Genomic DNA, 20,528 nt, shown 5'->3' with positions numbered 1-20,528 from the left:
AACAATGGTTTTGTGCAAAGCCACACAATTCTCTCACACACATAAAAAGTGTATTTCTGCACGGTATAATTTCCTGAAATGTTTCAAGATGTGTGAATACTGGATGATAATGGAATAAAAATATTCATTTTCTCGGTAGTGGGGAGAAAAATGTGAGGATAAAATAGTTAAATATTAACATCTCTACCACTCAGCACCATTGTGCTGCAGTTCTACTTGGCTGGACCTGATTTAGAAGTCAGCATAAAAGATTACTGGTAGAAACAGGATCCCTAACTGGGATTCATTGCAAAAGAGAGCAATTCACACAGTTGAAAATGGCAGGAGCTATCTTGATGCCAGAACCTGCATTCTTTCTTTCTAGTCTCACCTGTAAGTCTTTCTTTCACTTTATTTCCTTTCCCATTCATACAATAAAGATGACCAAATCTGTCATTTTCATTTTTTTCCATTTCCATTTTCTTTAAGCCGTAAATTATTTCCAACCCAAATGTGTGACGATTTGTAAATTTTATATATTCTTTTAAAATGAACAGAAACTATATTATTCCCCCCTGCACCAACCAAATTCAGGTACACCTATCCCAATGTGGAGAGAACTATGTTGTAGTTGTAGTTGCTACTGCTGCTGTACTGTAGGTGTGCCTTTGAGTCACCTGTCAATTTATGGTGACCCCATGGATTTCATAGGGTTATCTTTGACAAAGTGGTTTTGTCAGTTCCTTCCTCTGAAATCAGCACATGGAGAAATTTCTAGCAATAGCAATATCAGCTTCTTTAATATACCACTTCATACAGCACTAAGCAGTCTCTAAGTGGTTTACAACCTTAAGCTAATTTCCCCCAACAAGCCGGGTATTCATTTTAGCAATCTCAGAAAGATGCAAGACTGAGTTCACCCTGAGCCCCTGGCTGGGATTAAACTCACAACCTCGTGGTTTGTGAGTGAGTGGCTGTAGTACAGGTATTTAACCATTGTGCCACCAGGGCTCTTTTTGGATTCTGGGAAATTCTTATTACAAATAGCCCAAACAATTGTTTCTCACATTCCCAACAAAGTCACATTCCAAAATATAAGCAAATGTCAGCAGCAAAGACTGGCGACATGATTCTGAAAAAAATGACAAATACAGAAAGCATTTCAGTGCATCGGTTGCAAGTGGATCTGTCAGTCCCATATTCAGCTACTGCAAGGGTATTTATATCCTTTGCTATGCCTTTCATGTTATGCAAGACAGGACAGCAGTTTATACCATTTGAAATATTCTGTGCTAATTGTCACTTCTAGTTTGGGGAATGCCACTGATGGGCATATATGCAAGACATGGAGCAGACTATATCTGAATACTGAAAAGACACTGAGAGGTTTTTGTTACTCTCCTGAAGCATTTGCTACTGTCTGTCATGAAAATCTTTCAGTTATGCAAAGTAGATGTGAATATCAGGCGGTGAGCCCAGACATCTTTTTGTGGAAGTAATGCTGGAATTAGTGAGAAGAATTACCTCCAAACAACCTTGATTTATGTATTTTGATGACCTACAGCACCCAAGGCTATATCTCGTGGCTAAGAAGGACTTCCACAAAGGCAGAGAGCGGGAAGAGAGACACACTTCAACTGTGTATACATTTAAAAATCAGGTCCTCGAGGGATCATGGTCTAAAAGATTCCATGCTTTTTCTAGTTCTGTTATAACTTGTGGTAGACTTGCACAACATGATAACTAAGCCCGCCAAATCTATCCAGGAACCATGATGTATGTACTATTTTGCTGCTTGGTTTGAAGTACAAAAATGGAAGATGAAAAGCACTTGGCAGATCACAAGGCAAGACTGGTGAATAGTTTGGTGAATCATAAAATTGTGCACATAGAATCATAGAATCATAGAGTTGGAAGAGACCACAAGGGCCATCCAGTCTAATCCCCTGCCATGCAGGAAATCTCAATCAAAGCATCCCCAACAGATGGCCATCCAACCTCTGTTTAAAGACCTCCAAAGAAGGAGACTCCACCGCACTCCAAGGAAGTGTGTTCCACTGTCGGACAGCCCTTACTGTCAGGAGGTTCCTCCTAATGTTCAGGTGGAATCTCTTTTCCTGTAGCTTGCATCCATTGCTCTGGGTCCTGTTCTCTGGAGCAGCAGAAAACAAGCTTGCTCCCTCCTCAATGTGACACCCCTTCAAATATTTAAACAGGGCTATCATATCACCTCTTAACATATCACCTCTGAACCCAGGGGTCATCTTAACCCCTGCTCTACCTTTAATATCTACATCTCACTACTTTCACCATATTTTAAGTGCCCAATGGGAGCTCACATAACTAAAATGATGAAAGGATGTGTTATACTGTCTGTTTTAGCTGTCTGTTTTTCCTCAAAGATCTTTATAGTCATTGTGTTCACTTTAGCTTATACAGATGCAGACTACAATCCAGTCCAGATAGGCAGATCACCAAAAGAACTCTCACTCAACTTGTTGTGAGTGTTGGTACTCAAGAAAACAACCGGAGTTCCATGCAGTTTGGTACTTTGATCATTTATTGCTATAACAAGGGTGATGTGTTTATTCATATAATCACTCCTTTCAAAGAAACACATATTTGGAACAGGAGACAGTTAAAAATATCATAATACAATATCATACAATATTATTTTAATAAAAAACACACATCTCCCATACCATAGAGTCTATCTCCCCCTTATCTCTTATCTCTTGCCTGTCATCTCCAGGGAATCAGAAATGAATAAGAGCTTATCCAGTCCCTGGCCTGTCAGCTTAGCAGCTCCCAACAGGAGTCTGGTGTGACTGGCTCAGCTCTCTCAGAGAATTGGCCTTGAAGACTAGAACTGTCCGTCTTAAATACTTTTTCATATCAATAGATCTTAGCAGTTCCCTTCTTTGTGTCTGCATGAACATAGCTGCTGCTATCTGTCTCTGGCTTTTACTTTTGTAGTTTTTATTTATAGCTGCCTATTTCTGATTCTTCAGCCATACTGGAGAATCTTTGCACCCCTTTTCAGAATGAGTTCTCTGAATTGTCTTAATATCCAGATGCTATATCATCTTAAACTATATAAGGCCTTCCAGCTACACATTTACAGAATGATATAAACTCCATTCTCTGTCTCAAGTCCAGGCCCATGTTGTATGTCACTATCTACTCCCTGACATGGCTTCGAACATAAGAAGTGCTCTGCTGGATCAGTCCAAAGGCCTATCTAATTCCATATGCTGTTTATACAGTTACTAATCATTTGTTCACAGAGAGCACATCAGGAGAACATGAACAGAAACGGCAGCTTCCATCCACAGGAACTGATATGCAGAGGCATGTTGTCTCTAATATTGGAGATGACATGTATAGCTACCTTGAACAGCAGTCATGGATGGCTTATATGCATATTTTGATGCATATAGTCTACGAAAACTGTTATCCAATTCATATGTAGCTCCTGTGGAAAACCTACCTATGTAGACATCTAACCACATAGGTTTTCCTGATGGAACAGGCTATGTTCAATACTAGAAAAGCTATGTAATGTGAGGGCTAGTGGTGTGACTCTCACTTCTCCTCCAACAGGTGACTCTCATATATCAATTTCTACACATAATAATAATAATAATAATAATAATAATAATAATAATAATAATCCACCTCTCTGTGCAACACAACTGAGTATCCAAATAACCCACCCATACCTAAAATACAAGTAAATAGTTTACAGATTAAAACATACCTTAAAATAATAACACATTAACAATGGCTGTTGCAGAAATCAGGGAATAACAAGTTCAACTTATTTGGTGGCTGGTTATCTATTCAGGAAAGGCCTGTTGGAATAGATCCATCTTAACAGCTTTTTTGAAGCTATGATTGTTTTATATATATAGTGCTGCATGATGGAGTGAGCTCCTGTCACTAGCCCCAGCTTCTACCAACCCAGTAGTTCAAACACATGCAAATGCAAGTAGATAGGTAGGTAGCACTTCTCAGTGGGAAAGTTCCTCAGCTTTAGTACTGATCATCAAAGAGGTTGGTTATCACCTTTAAAGCCCTAAATGGCTTGGGTCCAACCTATCTTCGGGACCATCTCCTTATGTATAAACCACCCCGCACACTCAGGTCCTCTGGGAGGAATCTGTTGCAACTCATAAAAACTAGTTTGTCTGCAGCTGCCCAGCGGACTTTTTCAGCAACTGTTCCCAGATTATGGAATGGCCTGCCAGATGAGATCTGCCCACATTACCAACTTAAACAGCTTCAAAAAAGCTGTTAAGATGGATCTCACTGTCAACTCCCAACTGTCACCTGTCAATCAAAATATGTCTGTTGTTTAAAGACATATTACATCAACAGGCAATGTACACCATAAAATGCATTCTTCTTAAATATCCCAACAAGCTCTGTACATCAGTGGGGAAGTGCTCTTGTCCCCACAGAAAGGGTTTCTGTTCTAGAAGTTTACAAGATAAATGCTGATACCCTCTGACACCATCTATATCAAAACACATATAAAAATATGTTCATTCTTTTTCCACTATTAAAAATTACTGATTAATGCTTTTAGGCTCCTTGAAATCAGAAGGGGGAAGTTGATGTTTTTCTCTATGTACATTACAATTTTTTTAGCATACACAGTGTTTTTGCAGAAATAAATGTCGGTGATTTAAAAAGTATAGTTTGCATAAACTAATGCAAATTGTTACAATGGTTCAAGTCCCCCCCCCCAACACACACACTATTTGACTGCAGTATTATCACAGGGTTTGCGTGTGCTGCTAATCTGAATGACAGGCAGCTGTCCAGTTAAAGCTTCTTAGAGAAAGAAATATGTCTGCCTGTATTTGGAGGAGGAGCCAGTAAGGAAATCTGGTTTGACTTCTCCTGAATGACTGACAGCTGAATACATTCCCAGTTGTTCATGCTAGACAGGTAGAGAAAGTGTATGAGAACAAGATCTTTCTAATCCCCATGGAAATGTTGCATGATCAGCAAAACAAGAAGTGTTATTCTTTTGTAGCATTGACTGCTCTAAAATGAACTCAGGTATAACTATTATTCCATTGACATATCCGCCAAAATTGCTTATTGATTTTTGTGAATGTTAAGACCAATATCCAATTATTATCTACCAACTCTGTCAAGAACCTCAGTGTTACTGCTGATTCTAACAACCTATAAGGAATACATTAATAGGTCTACATCTAAAGCTGTTTTTCTCTCTCTTGGAATATTACCAGCCGGAGACCTCCTTATGGTTACAATTGATTACTGTAATTCTCTTCTGGCTGAACTCCCAGATCATGTTCTACATCATTTTTGGCTCATATCTAACACTACTGCTGGATTGTGTTTTAAAAAACAGGTACAGTACTGAGATTTATCTTGGTCTTATTTATCTTAAGCATCTTTAGCAATTTCATTTTTAACATGTTTCCAGGACTGAAACAGCCACAGTCTTCACTTATAACTGGACTGATTTGACAAAGTAAGGACTGGAGCTTGTTTCTGAATTGGTGCAAAGACAGAGATATATCAAAGTCCACTATGAAAATGTACTCTTTTTTATTTTTATTTTTCTGGCTTTCCTCAAATAATTTTTTTAATCTCCAAGTTCTTTTTGTATTTTCTCAAGATCCCTCAATAGGTACAGGTAAGAATTTTAAAAAATTGTTTTGTTTTGTTTTTTAAATGGAATGTGGGATAAAGTTAAACTAACTGGCCCATATGAGCCCAGTAATTTCATCACAAGAGATTATCAGACTTTCCATTTGGATTAATGTTGCATTATTTCCCATTGATGCCAACGTCATCTGAAAAACTACCTGCTTTTATGGGTTATTTTTACTTTCTATTCAGGTTAAGCCTGAACGTCGTGTGAAAAACGACCCACTTTTGTAGGTTGTTTTCATTTTAAATCCAGCTTTTGCACAGGACCATCACCTTCTTTGTTGTCAGGACAACATGCTAGAATATCGGCTGTTTGCTTACAAGAGGAGGAGGATGGAGGGAAAGGTCCAGGAGAGTTGAGCTACTGGGCTAGACTAGATTTAGTACCACCTTATGGGTCACCAGTCTCTCTGCACATCTACGGACAAACATGGTTGTGTCATTGAACACTTAACATTTCATCAAGACTCTATTTTGTTTCTGTGTTCCATTTTGATGTCTGCTTTCATACCTAAAAGATAAATACAGTGGACCCTTGTTATACGCTGGGGTTTGGTTCCAAGATCCCCCGTGTATAACAAAATGCATGTACGCTCAAGTCCCATTACATATAATGACATAGCAAAATGGTGTCTCTTATAAAAAATGGAAAATCAAGGTAAATTTATACTTTTCTGGAACATTTTCAAACCGTGTATGCTTAAATCCATGTATAAAAAATCCATGTATAAGAAGGGCCAACTGTACTGGGTGTGTGTATGTGTATGCAATTTTGCTCTCATTGATGAGTTCTTATATAGTAAATCAGTTTTGGCGGGGAAAATAGCCAATGTGTTTCTTAATCATTTTATTAAATGAACACCAAATGTTATAAGCCACAAGCCCCTCACAATCAGAAAATGATCATTCCAGCCAGACATCTACAGTAAAGATATGAGGGGGGGAAAGCAATAGTCTCATAAATTTCTGAACATTAGGTACATTATGAGATTCAGGTTAGTTTTTATTGTATGTCTTCCGGCTACTGTGAATGTGATCCATGATTATTTTTTAAAGACAACATCACTTTTCATTTATCTGTCAGTGTTTGCTACATCAATATCAGTCTGTAACTCTTTTCTTTCTTTCTTTTTTCATTACTTCAACTGACATTAGTACTGTGGGCTTAAATTTAGTTTATAGGCAGACATTTGCATATACTGTGGGGTTTATGATTCTCTACATATATCTTCATGCAGACTTTTTATACTAAAATTCTCCAATTTTATTTTTCTAGTATTTTGAGCCCACGTGATTTTGGTGGGGGGGGAGGGATTATATGTTTGGAAACAATTTGGTTTATGAGTTAGAGCAGTGATTCCCAAAGTGGACAGTACACTCCCCCGGGGGGCTGTGGAACAATCCAGGGGGGTGGTGAGGGGCAAAGAGGGCTGAAGGGGGTGGTGAGTGGAAAAAGTGGAAAAGGGTGGTGGCAGAGGGCCTTCAGTTAAAATATTAGTGCATAAGAAAGACAAAAAGAACAGTGACGTAGCCGGGGGGGGGGGGTCCGTGGGGTTTGGACCCCCCTTCCAAAGCTGAGCTGGAATACAATGAATGGCGCACGCACACGTGGCATGCGCACGCTGCCATGCCGCTGTGCCCAAGCCCCCCCCTTCCAAAACTCCTGGCTACGTCCCTGAGGGGAACCAACAGCCTTTATGACCATGGTAAGGATGCAGGTTACATGAAACTTCCTTTCAGAATCCATTAAAATCCTCACTTCATATGGTGGTGTCTGCTTCTCTTCACCAGCCCATGTGAACTCACTCTATTAGCTGTGCCTTTATTAGTGATGGTGCCAACAGTTGGCAAACTCTCACAAGGCTTGGGCACAGGGCATCATTTCTGTGGCTTGGAGCGGTGCCATTTTGGGACAAAGTGACTTACTGGAGCAAGGAATTAGAGGATGTGGCAATAGGGAAGACGCGGTTGCAAAAAGGAACTTTCAGATTTGAAATCCTGCTTAAGCTATGTCAGCTTTGCCAGGACTTACTCTTGCTTTCTTTCATCAGACAGGCTGAAAGAAGAGGTAGCATAAGAAGCAATGTGTGTATGTGTGGGGGGGGGATGTCTCTGGTGAAAGAGAGGGAGGAGTATCTGGGGTCAATTCTGGGAAAGAGTCCTTCACCTTGAAGCAGCTCCTGTCCTTAAAATATCTCCCTTTCCCTGCTCACACTAGTCTCCAGTCCACAGCTTGTGGCTTCTGTAAACCCACTACTCACACACCCCACCAAAGAAGAATTAAAAGTCCTTACTCACCAGGGAGAAGCTTCTTCCTTTGGACGTGATCACTTTGGGAGCAGCAACTGAGCAGCTGGTTGAGCAGCGACCAAGAAGCTTTTTGGCCGCACTGACCTTTGCCACCAGGCCTGAATGGGTGAGAGGCATCTCAGTCACTGCTGAGTCAGCTGTTCAGTTGCTGCTCTGAGGGTGACCAGATACAAAGGGAGCAGCGACCAAACAGCAAGTTGAACAAAAACTGAGAAGCCTCTTACCTACACTGGCCTTTACTGCAAGATTGGCACAGCTGAGAAGCTGCTCCCAAAGTGACTGCATGCAAAGGGAGTAGTGTGCATGATAATAATAATGATAATAAATGTTATTTATATTTCCTGCCTCCCCCTGCAGATCAAGGTGGCATTACAGCAAAAAAATTCAACAATACAAAATGTAAATACAATGTTATCTAAAAAGACAAACAGTAAAATGGTCAACAACACAGCTACCAGTCATTAAAATATCCAAATCATTGTCTGTTCCCATGCTCTTAAATCAGATGTGGGGGTGTTCTTTAGGATCAAACATAGCAGATTAGATGGATAGGCCCGCCAGAAGAGATCTGTCTTAAATGCCTTCTTAAAAGCTTCCAGTGTAGTAATAAGGTGGATCTCTTCTGGCAAGTTGTTTCATAGTTCAGGGGATGCGGCTGTGAAAGCTTTATGGGAAGTTGTAACTAGTCTGGTTTTCGTGTATTCCAATACTTTCTTTCCTGATATTCTAAGAGTGTGGGGTGGATTGTGTAGGGAGAGGCATTCCCTTAAGTAACTCAGATGCAAACCATGTAGGGCTTTAAGGTAATGACCAACACTTTGTATTGCACCTACACTCTGAGATGATCCAAGATGCTCTTCTCTCAGTCCCACCCCCATCACAAGCAAGGTTGGTGGGGATGTGAGAGAGGGCCTTCTGGGTGACTGTCCCTAGACTTTGGAACTCCCTTCCCAGAGAAACCAGAATGGCCCCCTCGTTGTCCTTCCATCAATAAGCTAAAAACTTTTTATTCAGACAGACTTTTAACAGTCTTTAAATAGGCTGGTTTTTGTACTGTTTTTAAGTCTTTTATCATTTTTCTTGCCTTTTATTCTTTTAATGTGTGATGTGTTTTAATACTGTAACAGTTTCATTCTGTTTTAATGCTCACATTTTGTATGTTTTTAATTGTATTGTTCTTTTAAACAGTGAGCCACTCTGAGTCTCAATTTTGGGATAAAGTGGGATATAAATAGATAAATACAACAAACACTGCCCTGCTAATCACCAGCTGCATATTATATCCCACCACCACCACCAACATCCCGAGAACATTCCTATGAATGCAGATCAGACTATGCAACTTGACAAAAAGGAAGGGGATCAAGTGCTATGGGTCAAGACCTTTGGTCCTACAGATGCTTTGGACGTGGCCTCACAGAATCCCTGTCCAATAGTTACGTTTGCTTTGACTTCTGAGAGCTGAAAGGAGGACCAAAGCTTGAGAGGATCCTAGGCAGGACAAAAGCATGACCTCCAGATAGATCCTGATGGATTTAATAGCAAAGCAAAAATAAAAATAGACTTGCCAATTAATCCGAAATTTCTTTTTTTTTGCGGAGTCCCTGAACAGGAAAAATCCTGGGAATGACTAACTTTAGATCCAAGATGGAAAAAGTTCACCCTATAGGTCTCCTGCTGTTCCCTACATCCAATGTCCCAGACCCCAAATTCCCGAAACTCCCACCATTTTTTTAAAATCACATACACTCAAACAATGTCCTGAACACTGCCTGTAGTAGTAGTTTCAAAGCCTACCAAAAATCCATATGAAATTGGAAACAGACTCCGAGTCATTTCCACAATGGCTTTTAGCTGAAAATCCAGAGATATGGCTCACTGGTGACAACTGGCTCCTACTGAAGCTTACCGCCCCTGTTTCAGGTCAAATTCTCAGGCATGGCAATCTGACTTCAGTGTGATACCTCTAGAATCATTCTTCCTCTCTCATTTAGTGACTAATAAAACATTGGGAAAGTTACTTTTTTTGGACTGCAGCTTCCAGAACCCCTCAGCCAGCATGGCCACTGACTATGCTGGCTGGGAGATTCAAGGAGTTATACTTCCCAATAGTAGCATTTATTTATTTATTTGATTTATAGTCTGCCTTTTCCCAAGTAGTACTCAAACTGGCTTACAATGTAAATTAAAACAAAACAAAAAATCTAAAATAATATGTAATACAAACGTTTGAAAGGTGTTAAATCATTAATCCAATTAAAACACTGCTTTTAAAACATTAATTTAGAAAGCAATTTAAAATGCAATATATATTACATATTAAAAACAGCAGACTTAATTGTATGTCCTTCTCCGCAGTCAGTCTACACTCAGGTCCAAAACACATTGCAGAAATAATCCAGTTTGAAACTGCTTTAACTGCCCTGGCTCAGTGCTAGGGAATCCTGGGAATCATAGTTTATTGTGGCACCAGAGCTCTCTGACAGAGAAGGCTAAATATCTCACAAAACTACACTTCCCATAATTCACAAGCATTGAGCCTAGGCAGTTAAAGTGGTCTCAAATTGGATTATTTCTGCAGAGACAAACTCCTTTCAGTCGTCCATGGTTTAACATCTGTTTTTCCTGTACAAAATTTCTGATCTAACATTAAAGGTTTCCTTTTGTTCATGCTCATTATTATCTTTCTCAAGAGAGTTAATAATGGAAGGGAGAGGAAAATTCATCAGATTCTAATACAGTTGTCATTCTCTTCATGATGGTATGTTCTCACCCCCTTAAATTACTTGTGTCCATAGCAAAAGTCTAAGATCCCTTCTTTTGTGCCCTCTGCCATGCCAAACTATAACATAAATGAATTCATTCCAGTATATATATTTTTTCCTGAGAACTAATATTTTATATTTCTTAGATCTATATATTTTATTTTGAAAAAAAGAGCCAGGGTTTCCCCAAAAACTAGACCAGTATAGAAAGTACACATGGGCTGCTTCTCCCTTTTACCACAAAATAAAGATGTTCTAGATTTACAATAAAATAGACTGTCATGCTCAATTTGCAAAGGCTGCATTTGAAAATCAAATGTCCATGACTCTCACTGAGCAAGTGTTGTGTTGCTCTCAAGGCATCAGTTTTCATAATAACACTTTTTGCGTGTATCCTGCTATCATGTTGGAACTAAACCACTCTGACATCTCAGCAGTGTTGATATCATTTAGCTAGCAGGAAGTTATAAAGCAGTGAATTGAGATGAATGGATTTCTAAACTGTCATCTTGTATTTCATTTTGCATAATGCACTAGGGTATTAAGCGGCATTTGAAAATGTTTAAAAATACTAAAGGGCTGATGAGATCACATCACTTGAATCATGCATGCTGAAATTGGAGGTAGGGGATGCTTATTAACATCTTCCTCTAGGATATGGTTTAAATTTTCAAGCACAGTCCATCATTCTATGTTTGGCTAATATGTTAAAAAAGGGGCCTGAACTGGGGTAGAATAGGATCTCCAAAACTATTCAGGATGCTGCATATATTTTTAAAATGGCTTGAGCCACAGCAAAGCTAAGATTAAATAACCCACATCAGTTATCATCTTGATTTGAGATCCTTCTGGACCATGAGAATTTAAGAAGAGTCATATATCATGCCAAACTGGGCCCAGTGTTATTCTGCCAATCCCCTCAGGAGAGAATTTGCCATCTCTCACGCCATCTACATTTCTTCTTCCATTTTCCCACCCACTGAAGAGGAGCCATTGTCTTGAGAGAGTTAGTATTCTTTTAACATTGCTATATTCAGATTTATTTATTTATTTCATATGAGGAGCATTTTGTTCGCGTCAAATTGACTTCCATTGTATTGTCCAAATTGACAATTCTACCAATATAATATCACAAAATAGAAAACTGAGCTGAGGCAGAGACCCTATTTGAAGCTGTCAGAGTGTAAAGCTCAACTAGCAAAGTTGCACTGAAGATCCAGTGAAGGATGTTCCTTTCCACCTATTTCCCCCCAATTTTGCAATTACAGTTTGGCTCCCTGGCAGACAGTTATTGGCTATTTGGCTCAGAGGGCATCTGGGTGCTCTCTGGCTGCCATTGTATAGCTGGGAGAAGTATCGCTTAAGAAAGTACTATATCCTTCTTGCACCATGTCAATGAAAATATTAAATTGTCATAACTACTGGATGCACCAGTGTAAGTCACCAAGAGGATTCTGGCCTGAGTCTGCCTACGCATAAATATTTCAACCTGGAAAGTCCATACTCAAATGCTTATTGAAATGTCACCTAAAGCAACAGTGTCAATGAAATCTGGAATATTTTGAAGACATCACCTCATCTTCTACTGTGGACCATTCTTGGTCTCTATACCTCTCATCAGCCCATGGCTTCTCAGCAACTTTCTTCCAATTAGATTCTCCTTTACTTTCTCAGTGTATCTTGGTAACCCTCCTGCCATATCTGCAATAGTATTAACTGATCTTGTCTCAAACATCTGCCAGTTGAATGCAGACCTTTGATTCCCAAGGTTTTTACCAATGCCTTACAGAGAGGAATTCATAAACTGGCCAGTTTGAACAAATGGGAAATTCTGCTTACCAGAAACTTCTGGTTGTTGCTCTGAATTGTTCGTCCAGCCTTCTTTAGTCTGGCAGACACATTGCTTTTTGACTCAAAACTACAACAGAACAAAAAAGACACTTTAATACACAGACATTTTCCATCTATTTCTAGTTAAACCTGCAAACAGTTCTGTGCTTTTAATTGGTATAGATGTTGGACCTGTGCAAGACCCAGGAAATCAGACAAAAAAACTGATGGCATGATACAGTTTACCGGTAACCTACTGACATAACAAAGCAGTGTGATCCAATTGGGGAGCTTTAGTTGAGAGGATTTGCTCACAAATAACCACTTAATCTGTGTTTTCCCCCCTCAAAATTGTTGAAGTAGTGCTATCCAGTAATATCAGATGACAATTGCTGGACTTTAATATAGTACATACTCTGGGGAAATAACTGTTTTAATAGCACCTCATGTTTCTCAGGAGTTATGACTCTATAGTTCTGCAAAGAATTTGATGGCTCTTCGTTTGTTCTGAGAAACCCAGTGATAAAAAACAAACCAAGCTCAATGGTCTTTCTTGAGCCTGGGACCCTTACCCACTGCATTATTTTTGTGCTGTTGTGGTGTACGTTGTGTAAGGATTCATCCTATGGAATCTTATGTTTTTGTTGTTTTAAATTTAGTGAGGCATGATATCTCTCTAGCAGAGAATTCTAAGTATCCCTTAACTGCAAATCCTGAGATTCCACAAGATATTGCCATGGCAGTTAAAGTGGGATCATAGTAGCGTGAAGAGGCCCAGGACATTTTCTCCTAGAGTGAGATACCATCTCTGATGGTATGAACCCAATTCCATATCCCCCTTAAAACAATGTTTTTAAAACAACGGTAGAATTGCAAATTACATGAGGGTGGTGCTAAAAAATATCACATTTCTCTACTAATGCATGTAGGCTCGCATATTCCATGCTGTGACATTGTTGTGCGCATTCCCTCAACTCTGGAAAATGTGGTGATATGAAACATGATGGATGTGTTATTTTCTGTTGTACAAGAGAGAACTTGGCATAAGGATCTGTTTTTCAGCATTGTTTTCATGCCATACAAGTCCAGGTGAAATTAATTGAATTTGCACAAGAGCAGGCTTGACCATTCATTTCACTGGCCTTTTCCATGAAGAATCCCTGGCACAAGCGTCAGTATAAATCAGTGCATGGAACCTCTTCTGAGAACAAAGATGTATGAAGCCATTGTCATGTCATTTGAAAGTGGATAGCTGGCAAGAAGCTAGTTAATGTATCCACACAATGCTGTTGTTTTATATGGAATTGTTTTCTATGGTTTTTTTATCAGCAAAAATAAGACAAGCATGATGGCTGAAGAATGAAGAAAATAGCAGAAACCCTTAAGCCTACTTTACTAGCAAATCATTCTAACCCTAACACTCTGCAAACCACCAGGAGCATCCTTACATCTAAGCACCGGGGTATTTTCAGTTATTTCTCCCAAACCTCCAGGGAAAGTTATTGTTTGACCCCAAATAACACCTTGCATAAGTGGGTTGGACATCAATTTACATAAGAGGACAGCCTCCAATTTCTGACAATGTTCTCCTTTAGCTGCAGGAGATTAGTGTAACTAGAAATGAGGTTAGACACACTCACATGATAGACCACAACATACAATGACATTCAGCAACATTTCTCATTATCTTAGCCCAGTTGCAACTATAGTAACAGACCTCTATCTGGAGTTGTATCATACCATTGTTTCCAAATGCAGGTTGTACTTTTCTACTAGTTTCCAAGCTCCAAAGAGAGAGATCTGTGGTTGGGGTACTTTATAACATGATGGCATAGTAGCAGTATGCCTGAATCACACTTATGAAAATGAGTAAAATGAAGGGAAGGTTGAACAAAATTAAGCTATGGGCAGCAAGATTCAGATGCAGCAGGAATCATTCTAGACAAGACCGATCAGGACCGTGGACAGAGCACTGTCTGAAAGGGTTTTCCAAGAGGAGAGAACATATTCAAGGGAACATACCCATTGTTGGCAAAATAGAAGGGAGAAAGTCAGATTGGGAATTGTGTATCCCTCCCAAAGATGTTGAATGGCAGCTCCCAGTGTACCTCACCATTGGCTATGCTAGCTAGGACTGGTGGAAGCTGCAGTTCAACAACATCTAGAGTGCTGAACTTTGCCCAACCCAAAGATACAGAAGATGGTGATGCTACCAGAGAAAGTCCTTTGAATCTAATGGGCCAGGTAAAGCCACCACCGTGATAGTAGAGATCATCCTCAATGAAAGCCACAATGCAGAGCACATAACAAAATGATCATATTCTGTGACTGGTAAAGAACACAGTCTATATGGCTCTTGCCAGCAATGTGTGTAATTCTATGAATAATGGAACACTTCAGACAAGCATAAAGCATTTTTATGAGTACATTCCCTGTCACTAAACTATTTAAATACTGCAATGAAAGATTTAATTAGATCTGGCTAGAACAGAATTTCATTCTCATATTTAGATTGGAAGATGCTCTATGTAACCCATCATATTTGTTAATGATTCATCTCAAAAGGAAGGTTGCAATTGCTTCAACACAACATACTTGAATGAATGTTTTTAATGCTTTGTAATGGAAACTAATTTCACTTCCTTTTCACGTTAGAGGGTGCTGGCTTGGATTAAACTGAGGACATGTAGATTGTACGGGGTGTTCTTCCTCTGGATCTGGATCTTCACAGTGTAAGACCAACACAACAGCAACAACCACTTGGCCTTCATGTGGCAGAACTTGTTGGTACTTTTCCTCCTTAATTAAACTCTTTATTACAACACTTTGAAGGAAATTAGCTTTGATTTTGACACTTCAACCCAACCTGGCCTACAGACAAAAAAAATTATGAAAATAATTTAGACTCGGTATTACTTTTTGTATGAATTATATCCAGTTTTTGACCACCATAGTCCACAGAGGTGCTTATAGTTTTATTCAAATTTAAATAGACCCATTAATATGTTTATGTTGTTGTTGTTGTTGTTGTTGTTGTGTGCCTTCAAATCATTCCCAACTTTTGGCAATCCTAAAATGACCCTATCATGAGAATTCCTGGGGCTGAGAGTATGTAACCTGCGCAAGGTCCTCCAGTGGGTTTCCTCTGATCTCCAGAGTTTCAGTCCAATGCTCAAACCACTACGTCATGCTGGATCTTAATAATGTTTATACTTTAAACAAAACAAAAAGAATTGTTAACTTAAGGGGTGAAACTGACAGGCAGAATGAAGCAACTTCTGGCCACTTTGGAGGAGTTTTGATCAAATGACGCACACCTCCAAAGTGGCTGGAAGTCACGTCAAAGCAGTGCTCCAGTCCTTAAGACAGGAGCAAAAAGGAGCCAACTCCTGGTGGTGCTAGTTGGCCCCTGCATCCATGGCCTGCCTTGAGAGCAGGCTGTACAGACAGCAGGGGCCTGACCTGCTTCCCCCTGGAGCAGACTCAGGCTGAACTTTCATACCCACCTGCTCTGGCCCTAGGAAAAAGAAGATAATATGTCTGATATCATCTTTACCACCATCCCTCACTCTTGTCTCACTTTTAGATTTCTTCCTACAAAGCAGTTGATCCTACATTGCCAGAGCTGTGCCTTCACGTAGATTATCAGAAAGGTCTTGACTGCTGGTTTCAGCTCTCCTCTGGATCCCTTGTGTCTTTTGGCCTGGCTTGTTGACATAGGTTTCTTTGTCCTGGAATCTGAAACCTGCCCCTGCCTAGAGAAGGAAACAAGGTCCTTTATGACATAGCATTCCAGGATTCCAGATGACCTAAGAATTCTGTTGACCTTGTCTCTTAGAAGTCCATCTAAGAACCTTCCTCTGACTCCAATGCACCTTCCAGAATTCCTTGTAAAAGGGACAACATTCCTGTCACAATCCAAGACACATCATACCGGAGATCCAGTTCTGATGCAAGCAAACAAAAAGCCAAAGGCAGTTAACACTGCTATAGATGAGCCAGGGTTGAGGGCTGCCAGGAGTCAGTATATCTATCCAGTGAGGGATGTGTTGTTTAGTGTAAGGAACTCTTTTAGATGGCCAGGACTTTATGATGCCCACTGACTTCTGATTTGGATTATCATATTCAGGCTGTGGGTCCAGATGAATTATTCAGTGTTTTGGGTGCCCTTGATCCATAGAGCCAAATTGCAGTGTTTTGCAGAGTACCAGTGACATAAGAGGAAAGATACCTGAGACTGTCTGCCAGAGAGACCAAGGCTCAAGAAACCTACACAAACATACACTGGCATGTTATGAATTCCAAAGTATATAATTAATGTAAGTATACCTGTGTATACTTACTTTAGACTAGGTATCATTAAACTCAATGGAAGTTGCGCTACTTCACCACTCTGAGACAGAACTGTTTTTGTAACTCATCAGGGTGCACTTGCTAGAAATGATGCTATTAATTGTAGCTGTCTGCCATTGCTGTTATTGTTGTTGTTTCTAAACCATGACACTGTTGTCTTTAGTTATATTTCTGAAACATTTTTTTTTTCTTTTTTTATTTAGATTCAATAATTTCTGAGCTTTCTTGGTTGGTTGGTTGATTGGTTGGTTAATTGGTTGGTTGATTGGTTGGTTAATTGGTTGGTTGGTTTCTTTATTGCAACTCAAAAAGCCTTTCAGGGGTCCAGTTTCTTCCATTGATAAAGCTTGTCTTTGCTTTCTTAATTGTAAATAAGATCTTCGTTTCCTTTCTTTTTCCTTCTCCCCATTGCTTTCCTTTATTCCCTATTTTGTTTCTTTTTTTATTTTTTTCTGCATCAGTAGAGCCAGTGTGGCTTAATGATTTAAGCAGAGACCAGAGTAGGTGATCTTGGGTCAATCTCAAAGGAAGGCAACTGGAAAACCTCTTCAGAACAAATTCTGCCAAGAACACTCCATGATAGGGTTGCATTAGAGTTGCCATAGAAATGACTTGAAAGCACACTACTACAACAAAATCAATATTTAGACTGTAAAACTGTGGACATGATTTTGCCATTGGCTGGCATCTTATGGCATACGATGGCAAAACACCATGATATATCTTTATGTGGTCATTGTGGAAGGAGGAATTCACTGCTTCCTTCCTGCAATACCCCCCCCCCCCCCATCCCCACAAGAATTATCTGATGTGACCTCCCAAGCATGACTATGTATTGACTATGTAATGGCCAGTGGAGGTTGAGGGTGGACAAGAAGCAACTGGCTCGGTTCTTATAGTTGGATGCAGAATGGCAACATCATCCTCTGATAGTTTTGAAGGGCCTTTGGGATGTCCTTGAGAAGCCCTCTGATGTTGCACCTCCACATATGATGTTGGCCAGCAGTGGCCTCCCCTGGGGATTAAATTGCCATGCTGGGGGCACTTCAGGAAGATGAGACATGAAGGAGGGAAAAAGGGGGACAGAATACAGTTCCAGCTTGGTAGACGTTTATATTCCTACTTCCCATACATGATCTTGACTTTTGTGGATTTTGTTGTAATGTAGAGTGTGGGGGAATGTCTTCCCTTGGACTCAGTTTTACTACATTTCCCTGAATCACACTGGTAGTATCTTCCTGTTCTTGTTTTGACACGTTAGTTTTTGCTTAATGGACATACTTTTGTATGCATTTTCCTCATTGACTACATAACATGTTTGTGCATAATTTGCAAAGATAACTGGTGACCAGGGTTCAAATCCTCCCTCAGCCATGGAAACACACTGGGTGACCTTGAGTAAGTAACACTCTCTCATCCTCAGTGAAAAGCAAAAGCAAACTACCTGCGAACAAATCTTAGCAAGAAAAGCCTTTGATTGGTTTGCCTTAGTGTTGACACCAGTGGGAAATGACTTGAAAGTATGCAACAACAACAAGCACAATTTGCAAAAATTGAACATTTGGAGCTGTGGATGTTTATTTGTGTATAATTCAAAAATAAAAAATAAAATAAAAATCTGATTATTGTGATTTCTTCCCAGTGATGGCAAAAAATATATATGCATATACTTTCATTAATAGCCCAATAGATCATTAACTGGATAACTTTGTAGAACAACAACAACAAAAAAGTCTGTTCATATGAATGAGTGCCCTGTGTGGTTTTTAAGGAACAAAACAGCGCAATACCAAACATATATCTACTCATAAATAAGTGACATTGGGTTCACTGGCACTTACTTCCATGTGAGTGTGTAATAGGCTGTATTCTGGGGCTGCAATTCTATGTAAGCTTACCCTGAGAGCAGTGATGTGATTTGAGTTAATTGACTTGGACTAAAGTTAGACTCTTGTCACTTCAATGAATTGATTTGGATTTTGTTGTTGTTGTTAACTGCCCTTGATTCCATACTGACTTGACTTGACTTAAGACTTTTAGTGACTGACCTGCTGGTATCATTCATTTTGAGCAGCAAGCAAGATCTGTCCCTAAAGTGCAGGGCCCACTTCTTGGAAGGGGATAGCAAATGCGTTGTGCAATGGGTTTAAATCAGAAGGATCCTTCTAAAGCTATAGAAGACTCCACTGGTGTGCAGTGGGCACAAGCTACAAACAGATCTCAACCCCATTGCCTAATGCACTTGCTGTTCACTCTGAGAAATGCACAACACCTCTTTTTTCTCTCTTAAAAGTTGGCTCCCAGACTAGACCTGAGATTTGAAGGTAGAGACTTGAAACTTGACTTGAGCCTTGGAGTAAAAGACTCGAATACATCACTGCCTGAGAGTAACTTCAGTGGCATGATCAACATGACTGTCATCATTTTATTGTTAGTAGAAGTACAAATATTAATATAAGGCTTGGATTGAAAACAAATTATAAGTGTTGGGGGTATAGGCAAAACCATTTGTCAAGATGTACCTTCTGCCTTCCTTCTGGAAAAATGTTACTATGCCAAGTAACCTTTAATTAATTACATTTAAACTCTACCTTTAAATGTACTCTCCTTATCTAATAATCTCTTCTGGGGTTGAATTCTAGTATTTTCTAAGATTCAGCCACTCTGATTAGCTATAGTATGGTGGATACCTCCATTGATTATAAATGGTAAATCTAGGTACTTCACATCTGGGAAACAGTAGATTGGTCCTTTGCCAGATCTGGCCAGCAACAAGAGAATCATCTAGAACCAGAGAAGATGTTCTTTAGAAAATTTTAATCTGATATGAAAACTATTTCTTGGGCTAAATGTGGAATTTTCTTTTAAAAGATTAGAAGAGACTTATTAAAGGATGATTATGATTAAAGGATTAGAGGAGAATTATTGAAATGATTAACAGAGAATTGTAGGAAATAATTTGAGCCGACAGGAATATAGAGCATATAATTTATTTTAAGTATTTTTCAACTTGAAGGCAAACAACACTCACACACAGTTTACATGCACTGCTTTATAAATTTAATAAACTTTCAATAGCATTTTAAAATTAAAAAATTAATAATATTGTAAAAACAAGAAAATTAATATCTGGTTTTCAGCATGGCATCGTGGTTTTAATGTTGGATTACTGCTCTGGAGACCAGAGTTTGATTCCCAGCTCAGCCATGAAATTCACTGGGTGACCTTGGACAAGTCACACTCTCTCACCCTCAGGAGGAGGCAATGGCAAACCTGCTCTGAACAATTTCGCCAAGAAAATCCCATGATAGGTTCGTCGTAGGGTTCTCATAAATCGAAAACAACTTGAAGGTAGACAACAACAACAAATCTGGTTTTCTTTAACCCATGTATTCTTTAAGATCATGTTATGGCTTTTATTTAGGTTTCTTTGCACCCATAGCCAGGAACCACATTCATTGGTGCAACTGATTCCAATGATTAGCATTCTTGCTGCTGGCATGACCTCCTTGCTGTATGCAAGGGGAACAGAGTAAGTCAGTTTACCTTGGAGGTAGTGGGAAGTCTACAAGCAGGCAGCAATGTTAAGGCTTTTAA

At 39.4% G+C, this 20,528-nt stretch overlaps 1 protein-coding gene across 3 annotated transcripts in view; it reads right to left on the bottom strand.

The window, feature by feature from the left end:
* Window positions 1-20,528, bottom strand: part of LOC121919056 — a 169,658-nt gene that overhangs the window by 81,648 nt on the left and 67,482 nt on the right. For all 3 annotated transcript variants that reach the window (XM_042445254.1, XM_042445257.1, XM_042445256.1), the window contains exon 3: window positions 12,588-12,666. In XM_042445254.1, coding sequence (XP_042301188.1) covers window positions 12,588-12,666 — 79 coding nt within the window. The remainder of the gene's footprint in view (window positions 1-12,587; window positions 12,667-20,528) is intronic.

This window comes from Sceloporus undulatus, chromosome 1, assembly GCF_019175285.1.
Source record: "Sceloporus undulatus isolate JIND9_A2432 ecotype Alabama chromosome 1, SceUnd_v1.1, whole genome shotgun sequence".
NCBI lineage: Eukaryota > Metazoa > Chordata > Lepidosauria > Squamata > Phrynosomatidae > Sceloporus > Sceloporus undulatus.
Note: the sequence above shows the minus strand (reverse complement) of the source record. Positions and strands in the feature narration are given on the sequence as shown.